This window comes from Musca domestica, unplaced genomic scaffold (genome assembly GCF_030504385.1).
Source record: "Musca domestica strain aabys unplaced genomic scaffold, Musca_domestica.polishedcontigs.V.1.1 293, whole genome shotgun sequence".
NCBI lineage: Eukaryota > Metazoa > Arthropoda > Insecta > Diptera > Muscidae > Musca > Musca domestica.
In genome coordinates this window covers 304,792-315,672 of record NW_026712297.1, presented here as the reverse complement: position 1 = coordinate 315,672, position 10,881 = coordinate 304,792, and the positions used below count along the sequence as shown (strand labels likewise).

At 32.4% G+C, this 10,881-nt stretch overlaps 1 protein-coding gene across 1 annotated transcript; it reads right to left on the bottom strand.

Moving 5' to 3' along the window:
• Nucleotides 1–1,073: 1,073 nt before the first annotated feature.
• On the bottom strand, nt 1,074–10,547 carry LOC101889908 (uncharacterized). Its single transcript, XM_020039959.2, has 4 exons — nt 10,304–10,547; nt 10,016–10,093; nt 6,576–7,920; nt 1,074–3,321 (listed from the first exon to the last, which is right to left on the bottom strand). Exons 2-4 carry the CDS (start codon nt 10,089–10,091, stop codon nt 1,161–1,163), a joined length of 3,582 nt encoding a protein of 1,193 aa, XP_019895518.1. The 5' UTR covers nt 10,092–10,093; nt 10,304–10,547; the 3' UTR covers nt 1,074–1,160.
• Nucleotides 10,548–10,881: the final 334 nt, after the last annotated feature.

The window sequence follows — 10,881 nt, the reverse complement described above, 5'->3', positions numbered from 1 at the left end:
AAATATTTAAAATTTCTTTTAAAAGTCCACGTTTAAGGACATTTAAAAAATATTTAAAATTTCTTTTAAAAGTCCACGTTTAAGGACATTTAAAAAATATTTAAAATTTCTTTTAAAAGTCCACGTTTAAGGACATTTAAAAAATATTTAAAATTTCTTTTAAAAGTCCACGTTTAAGGACATTTAAAAAATATTTAAAATTTCTTTTAAAAGTCCACGTTTAAGGACATTTAAAAAATATTTAAAATTTCTTTTAAAAGTCCACGTTTAAGGACATTTAAAAAATATTTAAAATTTCTTTTAAAAGTCCACGTTTAAGGACGTTTAAAAAATATTTAAAATTTCTTTTAAAAGTCCACGTTTAAGGACATTTGAAAATTATTTTAAAAATTCACGTTTAAGGACATTTGAAAATTATTTTAAAAATCCACGTTTAAGGACATTTGAAAATTATTTTAAAAATCCACGTTTAAGGACATTTGAAAATTATTTTAAAAATCCACGTTTAAGGACATTTGAAAATTATTTTAAAAATCCACGTTTAAGGACATCTGAAAATTATTTTAAAAATCCACGTTTAAGGAAATTTGAAAATTATTTAAAAATTCTTTTGAAAATCCACGTTTAAGGACATTTGAAAAATATTTAAAAATTCTTTTAAAAATCCACGTTTAAGGACATTTGAAAAATATTTAAAAATTCTTTTAAAAATCCACGTTTAAGGACATTTGAAAATCATTTAAAAATTATTTTAAAAATCCACGTTTAAATACATTTGAAATATATTTAAAAATTCTTTTAAAAATCCACGTTTAAGGACATTTGAAAATTATTTAAAAATTATTTTCAAAATCCACGTTTAAGGTCCTTTGAAATTAAATTAAAATAATCCACGTTTAAGGTCCTTTGAAAATTATTGAAAAAAATCCTTATTTGAGGTCCTTTGAAAATTATTTAAAAAATCTGCATTTGAGTTTCTCCAAAATATATTTTAAAAATCCACTTTAAGGGCACATCTATAATTTTCTATGCTGCCCTCTTTCCATTTTCGGGAAATAAGAAAATTCTTTGAGTTTGTGTGTGTGTGTTTTTGGTTACTTTATTACAAATACAACTACAAAAATGTTCTTTATAATAATTTTCCTCCATCCCCCATTTGCTTAGTCACCATTTATATCGCCCACCTGGGAAATTGCATAATTCATGACAGAACCTCCTCCACCAGCCCCACCATTATGGCTGGCCGAGGCCCAGCTACGCCTTGGCAAAATGCGTCCGAAATTAAAATACTTCTGCCTCAGCTTATCCTTAATCTCATCTTCATTCATTATGGCACTGGCCTCACGAAAGTTGAGAAAAATCCTACCCTTCTCATCGGTTTTAATGGGCAGAATTTCGGTACAGACATTACGAGCCTTGAGCATGAAACCCTCCTTTTCGCCGGAACTTTCACGATCACGGCCGTTCTCATGGTCCTTGGCCTTGTTGTGATGCGGCTCTGGACCATTATTGCCATTGCAATCTAAGCGTGAATCCACGGATTGGGACCGGGAGGGCTTTGGACCCATGGTATTGCAATGTTTCTTTTTGTTGCGCAAACAAAATGGGTCCCTATCGCTGGCCTTGACATATTGGACCACGGGCCGATTGACACCCCACTTGGGTCGTTCATCGATTTTGTTATGGCCCTCCTTGCCATGGCGTTTCTTATCCTTATCCTTAGATTTGGCCTTGAAAGTTGTGGTAGTGGTGGTCGTCGTGGTGGTTGTGGTTTCTTGATCCTTTTCCGTTTCCTTGGCAGGTTTATTGGTCTTGGACGTCTGGGTCGTTGTGGTGGTGGATACCTCCCGTTTTAGAAGGACTTTATAGAAATTGTCATGGAACAAACAGAGATCGCAATTCAAAGGCAACTCAGTTTGGGTTTCCACATCCTGGCAATGTTTGGCGACATTTTCATCCTTCACTAACTCCTCCATAGACTCTTCACTCTCCAGCTGCTTGGGATGCTGCTGGAGGGGAATCAAAGCCATTTCATTCTGCTGTTGCTGCTGCTCTTCCACATCCTCCACAATCTCCTCCACCTGAGTGTATTTATGCTGATTACTTTGGCGACTTTCCGTCACTGTCCTTGGAGTTTCAGGTGGCTGATAGCCCTCCTCTGTACAAATTGACGTATCTGTCCTCTGAGTAAAAGCTCCGCCGGTTGTTTTGGAAAAATCCGTATCCGTATTGGCTGTATGGGGTTGAAGTTGTTGCTGCATGAAATATGTGGCAATTTGCAGATTTCCTATGGCATTTTGTAGGCCATAGATGTCTGTGGTCACGGGCAGGGGTATCAGGGTGGCCGGTTGCATAATGACCACATTTTCTGTGGCTTTGGGTTCCTTTTTCTTTTCCTCTGCTTCAATATTTTGTGGTGCTGGGGGTTGTGGTGCTGGGGGTTGTATGGGTTTGCTGAAGGTTCTCCGTAAATTAATGGGAGTGCCAATCAACACCTTGTCCTCTTGTGGGTCCATGGGCACAGACTCATTTTCCACAGAGGGTGGCTCCGAAGATACTATTCTCTTCTCTTCCTTTTGCTCGCCCATCTCAACATTCAAAACATCCACAATTTTCTGTTCCTTTTTCACGATTTCAGCAACCTGATGATTTCTTCCAGAATCCCTCAGCAAATCCTCCTCCTTAGATTCTTCAATGTTCTCTTTACTCTCCCTCAGCTTATTTCTCTTCTTTTGCTTCTCCATTTTTGCCGCCATCTCCGCCTTGGCAATGGCCTCCAGCATGGCCTCCTGCTTACGCCTCTGAGCCTCCTCCCTTTCGAGCTGTTGACGTCGTTCCATTTCCAAACGTTCCTGTTCCATTTGTTTCTGCTTGCGTACCCTCTCCTCCTCTTGCTGTTCCTCTTGACGATGTTTCTCCATTTCCCAGCGACGTTGACTCTCCCGCTCCAAGAGCTGTTGTTTTATGGCTTCATGATACTCGGCCGCCTTGCGTTTTTTATCCAAACGTTCTGCCATTACATGTGGTTCGATGGGAGCATTTTGTCCCCGCAGATAGCAGGAGGATGAGAGCACAGATTGGGTATCATCTTCACTGTCCTTCAGCTCGTGCAGGCCACGACTTAGCCAGCCGGGACCAAATTGTTGTTTTGCCTGCATATCCTGTGACTGCTGATTGTAGTTCCATTTGGCGCGTTCTCGTTCTTCCTGTGAGTGGTGCTGATAGATTTCCGATTCGTCGGTGTGATGGACTTCATAGGTGTTCGATGTAGATATATCGCGGCTCTGAAGGCTGACCGGGGAACCAGCGGTGACGTAGTAACTGGAAGAAAAGAAAAAAGAAATAAGAGGAATGCTTTAATTTCTTTTATGGAGACATGAAAAATGTTTTTATAAAAAATCCAATCCTATCGATACTTGAAAAAATATTTAAAAAAAAAAATCACGGCTATGGATACCTGAAAAAATATTTTTTTAAAAAAATCCACTCCTATCGATACTTGAAAGAAATATTTTTAACAAAAATCCACGGCAATGGATACCTGAAAAAATATTTTTTTAAAAAAATCCACGGCAATGGATACTTCAAAAATATTTTTTTTTAACATCCACCCCTATGGATACTTGAAAAAAATATTTTTTTAAACATCCACGCCTATGGATACTTGAAAAAAAATATTTTTTTAAAAAAATCCACGCCTACGGATACTTGAAAACAATATTTTCTTAAAAATCCACGCCTATGGATACTTAAAAAAATATATTTTAAAGAATCTTCACCTATGGATTTTTGGAATTTTTTTTGTAAAACCACGTCTATGGATATTTGGAAAAAAATATTTTTTAAAAAGTACACGCCTTTGGATATTTGGAAAAAATATTAAAAAAAAAATCCACGCCTATGAATACTTAAAAAAAATATTTTTTTAAAAATCCATGCCCATGGATATTGGGAAAAATGTTTTTATTAAAAATCCATGCCCATGGATATTGGGAAAAATGTTTTTATTAAAAATCCATGCCCATGGATATTGGGAAAAATATTTTTATTAAAAATCCATGCCTATGGATACTTGGGGAAAAATATATTATTAAAAATCCACGCCTATGGATACTTGGAAAAAAATATATTTTAAAAAATCCACGAATATAGACACTTGGGAAAAAAATATTTTTTAAATAATCCATGCCTATGGACAATTGGGAAAAAATATTTTTATTAAAAATCCACGCCTATGGACACATGGGAAAAAATACTTCTATTAAAAATCCACGCCTATGGACGCTTGGGAAAAAATATTTCTATTAAAAATCCACGCCTATGGATATTTAGAAAAAATATTTTTAAAAAATCCAGGCCTATGGATATTTGGAAAAAATATTTTTAAAAAATCCAAGCCTTTGGACACTTGGGAAAAAATATTTCTATTAAAAATCCACGCCTATGGATATTTAGAAAAAATATTTTAAAAAAATCCAGGCCTATGGATATTTGGAAAAAATATTTTTAAAAAATCCAAGCCTATGAATATTTGGAAAAAATATTTTTAAAAAATCCAAGCCTTTGGACACTTGGGAAAAAATATTTCTATTAAAAATCCACGCCTTCTGATATTTGGACAAAAATATTTCTATTAAAAATTCACGCCTATGAATACTTGGAAAAATATTTTAAAAAAATCCACGCGTATGGATATTTAGAAAAAAAAACATTACTAAAAATTCAAACCTATGATATTTTTATATATTTTATTTAAATCCATGCCTATGTTTTTATGTTTTTTTTTTTAAATCCACGGGAAAAAATATATTTTTAAAAAATCCACCTTTGGGGGTTCATGGGAAAAATATTTTTTTTTAAATCCAACGTTGAGGGTTCATGGAAAAAATATATTTTTTAAAATCCACATTTGGCGGTTGATTGAAAAACTATTTTTAAAAAATCCCCGCTTGATGGTTCATTGAAAAAATATTTTAAAAAAGATCCACGTTTGATTGTTCATTGAAAAAATATTTTTTTAAAAATCCACGTTTGATTGTTCATTGAAAACATATTTTTTTAAAAATGTACGTTTGATGGTTAATTGAAAAAAAACTTTTTTTAAATCCACGTTTGATGGTTCATTGAAAAAATATTTTTTTTAAAAATCTACGTTTGATAGTTCATTGAAAAAATATTTTTTTAAAAATCCACGTTTTATTGTTCACGGAAAAAATATTTTTCAAAAAATCCACGTTTGATTGTTTGTTGAAAAAATATTTTTTTTTAAAAAATCCACGTTTGATGGTTCATTGAAAAAATATTTTTTTAAAAATCCACGTTTGATTGTTCATTGAAAAAATATTTTAAAAAAGATCCACGTTTGGTTGTTCATTGAAAAAATATTTTTTTAAAAATCCACGTTTGATTGTTCATTTGAAAAATATTTTTTTAAAAATCCACGTTTGATTGTTCATTGAAAAAATATTTTTTTTAAAAATCCACGTTTGATTGTTCATTGAAAAAATATTTTTTTTTAAATCCACGTTTGATTGATAATTGCAAAAATATTTTTTAAAAAATTCACGTTTGATGGTTCATTGAAAAAATATTTTTAAAAAAATCCACGTTTAATGGTTATTGGAAAAAATATTTTTTTAAAAATCCACGTTTGATTGTTCATTTGAAAAATATTTTTTTAAAAATCCACGTTTGATTGTTCATTGAAAAAATATTTTTTTTAAAAATCCACGTTTGATTGTTCATTGAAAAAATATTTTTTTTTAAATCCACGTTTGATTGATAATTGCAAAAATATTTTTTAAAAAATTCACGTTTGATGGTTCATTGAAAAAATATTTTTAAAAAAATCCACGTTTAATGGTTATTGGAAAAAATATTTTTTTAAAAATCCACGTTTGATGTTTTATTAAAAAAATATTTTTTTTTTAAATCCACGTTTGATGGTTCATTGAAAAAATATTTTTTTTTAAATCCACGTTTGATGGTTCATTGAAAAAATATTTTTTTAAAAATCCACGTTTGATGGTTCATTGAAAAAATATTTTTTAAAAATCCACGTTTGATGGTTAATTGAAAAAATAATTTTTAAAAAATCCACGTTTTATTGTTCATGGAAACAACATTTTTTTAAAAAATCCACGTTTGATGCTTCTTTGAAAAAATATTTTTTTTAAATCTAAATTTGATGTTTCCTTGAAAAAATAATTATTAAAAAATCCACGTTTGATTGTTCATTGAATAAATATTTTTGTAAAAAATCCACGTTTGATGGTTCATTAGAAAAATATTTTTTAAAAAATCCATGCCTATGGATACTTGCAAAAATATTTTTTCCTTCAAATAATACTACGAAATGCTCCTAAAAACAATCGTTTATGTCCATTCTATGTCTCATCCTTTTTTATTTCGAAATTAAATACCTAAAATATCATAATTGGTTGGCCAATGACCTCTAAGGACTTATTTGCATGTCAGCTATGGTTTCCCCAAAAACCCAACTTCCCATAAAAATCCTATTAATAAATGTCTCTGCCACCATTTAGGTTAATTATTTAATATCGCCTCCTACTCACCCTCCTTGGTAGGGCTTTCCTGGTGGGTTATTTACTGCCTCGACACCCAAGCCATCGTCATCATATTCCACAACATGTTGTTGTTGTTGCTGCTGCTGGTGTTGCGAGCCTCGACGTTTCACAATATATGTTTTGTTCAATATGTGTTCCTCATTTTGCGTTTGTTGACCTTTGGCAGCCTTCATTAATAACAGTTGCTGTTGTTGGTGTTGTTGTTGGCTTTGCTGTTGGTAGTGATGTTGTTGTTGCTGCTGCTGTTGTATATAATGTTGTTGCTGCTGTTGATTTGTTGTTATCGATCTCTTACCCCTGCGTGTTGTCACGTATTCCATATCCGAATTGGCTGTATGGCCTTGCAGAAGGCTACTACTGTCGGCTGCACTGGTTATACTCTCCACTTGACTCGCTCCATCGTTGAACCAAATATTGGGTGTATGGATATTTTTCGGGGAATCACTTAAATACCCTGAGGTATCTTCCTCTTGGCAACCAAGCCCGGGTGGGGGTGGCGGAAATTGTTGATGGTGTTGCTGAGGAAATTGTTGTTGGCTTTGTTTGTTGGTTTTGTTTAGCCGAAGTTGTTGCTGTTGGGATTGTGTGATGGTATGGTGTTGCTGCTGGTTACTAACCACACCACCACCCCCAACCCCTCCGCAATCAACACTTACCAGTTGTGTATTGGTATTTGACGGCTTCCCCGTGGGTTTATTGGCCTGCTGATAGGCCACATAGTCACGATGACGTATTACCGGCAGGCTGGGACTCCTTATGCGTTGCTGGGTCTGCATGCGACCCTTGGCAGTTTGTAGGGTACTGGGCATCAACTCGACATAGGCATATTTGCGCTGACCCGGAATTTGAGACATTTGACTGGTACTGTTGTGGCGTTGATTCAACAGCACAGGACGTCCATTGTTGTGCTGATATTGGCTACCTCTTCGTAGGGGTATATAGGCCTCACCTATATCCTCGAAATCGGCTTCGTTACCCATATCCTCATCATCACCAATGTAGTTGTTCATGTAATCGAAATTTTGGCCTCTTGCCTTGGGTTTGAGTGCTTGGCTGCGCGGCACCAAGGCATGCATATTTTCTGGGTCTATGGGTGGTGAGAGTAAATCTGAGTTCGGTGATAGCTGGGAGTGTGATTGATGATGATTTTGTTGTTGTTGGTGCTGCTGTTGTTGATATAAATGTTGTCGAGAATTTTTCCTCGTTGTTTGGCTCAAATCCAGATTGGAATAAAATGTGCGTATGGAAGTGCGTTCTATTTTTTGGTGATGATGATGCGTGGATGATGATGAGTGGACGGAAGAAAACATTTCATCCAGTTTGGCAATTTCCTCTGGAAAGAGAAAATTTTTTTTTTTAATCCGCGCTAGTGGGTTCATTAAAAAACTATTTACAAAAACCCTGCATATTATGGTTCATGGAAAAAATATTTTTAAAAAGTCAATGTTGGATAGTTATTTGAAAAAATATTTTTTTACAAAATCCACATTTGTTGGTCCATGAAAAAATATTTTTTTAAAAAATCCACATTTGAAATCATATTTTTTAAAAAAAATCCACATTTAATGGTTCGTTACAAGAATATTATTTAAAAAAATCCACGTTTGGTGGTCCATGAAATCATATTTTTAAAAAATCCATGTTTGATGGTTCGTCAAAAGAATATTTTTTGAAAAATCCACGCTTGATGGTTCGTCAAAAGAATATTTTTTAAAAAATTCGCGTTTGACGGGCAATCGGAAAAAATATTAGTTGAAAAATCCACATTTGACGGTCAATCGGAAAAAAATGCACGTTTGTTGGTTCGTAAAAGAATATTTTTTAAAAAATCCACGTTTGATGGTTCGTCGAAAGAATATTGTTTAAAAAATCCACGTTTGATGGTTCGTCGAAAGAATATTTTTTAAAAAATCCACGTTTGATGGTTCGTCAAAATAATATTTTTTAAAAAATCCACGTTTGACGGGCAATCGGAAAAAATATAAGTTAAAAAATCCACATTCGGAAAAAATATATTTTTTTAAAAATCCACGTTTGACGGTCAATAGGAAAAAATATTTTTTAAAAAATCCACGTTTGATGGTCAATCGAAAAAAATATTTTTAAAAAAATCCATGTTTGATAATCTGTTTGGAAAAATTTTTTTTTAAAAATCCACGTTTAATGATTGGTTAGAAAAATATTTTCTAAAAAATCCACGTTCGATGGTCTATTAGAAAAAAATTTAAAATCCATGTAAGGTGGTCCATTGAAAAAAATTTTAAAAATCCACCAAAGATGGTCCATTGAAAAAAAGGCCATCGAAAAAATATTTTTTAAAAAATCAACCTTTGATTGTCCATCGAAAAAAATTTTTTTTTAAAAATCCACGTTCGATAATTCATTTAAATTTTTTCTTTAAACATCCACGCCTGAGCAAGTTTCGAAAAAATATTCTCTGAAAAAAAATATTTTTTTAATAAATCCATGCCTAAGCATGATTCGATAAAATATTTTTTTTAAAAGTTGACGCCTAAGGATGCGTAGAAAAAATATTTTGTAAAAAATCCAGGCCTAAGGATACCCTGAATTTTTGTTTAAATCCACGCCTAAGGATACTCTAAATAAACATTTTTTTAAAAAATCCACGAATAAGGATTTTTTACAAAAAAAAAAAAAAAATTATAAATCCACGAATAAGGATTTTTTACAACGCCTAAAAATGTTTCGAAAAAATATTTTTTTTTAATAATTCCACGCCCAAGCATGTTTTGAAAAAATCCACGACTATGGATGCTAGGAAAAAATATTTTATAAATGATCCATGCTAAGGATACTCTGATAAAAAATATTTTTTAAAAAATCCACACCTGAAGATACTCTGAAAAAATATTTTTTTAAAAAATCCACGAAAAAAAATATTTTGTAGAAAATCCACTACTAAGGATACCTTAAAAAATAATTTGTATATATCCACGCATAAGGATACTTTAAGAAAATATTTTTTTAAAAAAATCCAAATTTAAGGGTAATTTAAAAAATTATTTTGTTTTAAATCTACGAATAGGGATACTTTAAAAAATAATATTTTTGTAAAAAACCACGCCAATGTATATTTTGCAAAAGTCTTTTTTTGTTTAAAAAAAAATATTTGTTTTTAAACCACGCCAATGTATACTTCAGAAAAATATGTTTTTAAAAATCTACGGCTATGGATACTTAAAAAAATCCCCACATATGGATTCTTTTAACATTTTTTAAAATCCACTCTTATGAAAGAATCTATATTTTACGTTATAAGTTTTTTTTAATCCACTTGCTTTTTCAACCTACTCTTAATTGTTTTTTGAAAAATTTGTTTTTTTAAGAAATCCACTCTTGATTATCCTTGAAAATTTTCTCCTTGTGAAAAATTCCTTCTTCGATCCTGGAACCATCTCAAGACTTACCTTTTTCTTTGGCCCATTGTTGTTTCTTTAAATCCAGTAGTGTGTGATTTTGTCGGCCTTCCGAACCCGTAATCATAACTATAACATAAAAAAAAAATAAAACAGGAAGTCATTAAATTTTATCACTTCATCAGCTCCGGTCAGTGGCCAAAAGGTTTATTGGCCTTTTAAGTGCCACAAAAACAACAAAAATATTTTTGGCCACCAAAAATAGTGACCCCCACCCTTTATGGAATTCCACCAAAAAATTTATTATTTTTCCCCAAAACACTTCACGCAAAAAAATACCTTTACTATGTTGGAAGCCTTAAATAAGACTAAATGCTAGGCGCAATAATTTTTAGCAACGTGGAAATTCCTTTGGTATCCTTAACTTCTTGTTTTTTTGTTCCTCTGGTTTCCTTGTTACCACTTCGACTTGTTTATTTGCCCAAAAATATTTCAACTTCTTCCTACGTTTTGCCACAAGTCAATAACTTCCTTGCCATACTTTGAGATTTTTTTCTGTATGCCTTGGTATTTTTCGAGTTTTTTTTTTTTGCTTTCATATCCTTGTTGTCCTTGGCAACCATATGGCCTGTGTCACATGTCTTCTAGCCTAAAGAGGGGGCTCGTTTCTAGCCTTAGTAATTTGTTAGCAACATATGTTTTGTAAACAAACTTATTTGACAGTTCAATGGGAGCGAAGAAAAAGCTTTTCGTGTAGCATGTAACTAGGTGACGATGAACTGTCAAGTTTAAACACAGGAAAGCTTGGCAGTTCAATAAAGTTAGTTGGTAGTGAAAAATTTTCAATTTATTATGAAATTGAAAAGAATCAAGGATATTTGTTGGGAAATTCAATTTCGAATCAATATTAAAAAAAT

Excerpts from the sequence above, each read along its gene's own strand:
- LOC101889908 (XM_020039959.2), bottom strand. The coding sequence starts at position 10,091 with ATGATTACGGGTTCGGAAGGCCGACAAAATCACACACTACTGGATTTA. Across the intron at positions 7,921-10,015 it reads ACAATGGGCCAAAGAAAAAG|AGGAAATTGCCAAACTGGAT; the intron begins GTAAGTCTTGAG and ends TTCTCTTTCCAG. Across the intron at positions 3,322-6,575 it reads GGAAAGCCCTACCAAGGAGG|TTACTACGTCACCGCTGGTT; the intron begins GTGAGTAGGAGG and ends CTTTTCTTCCAG.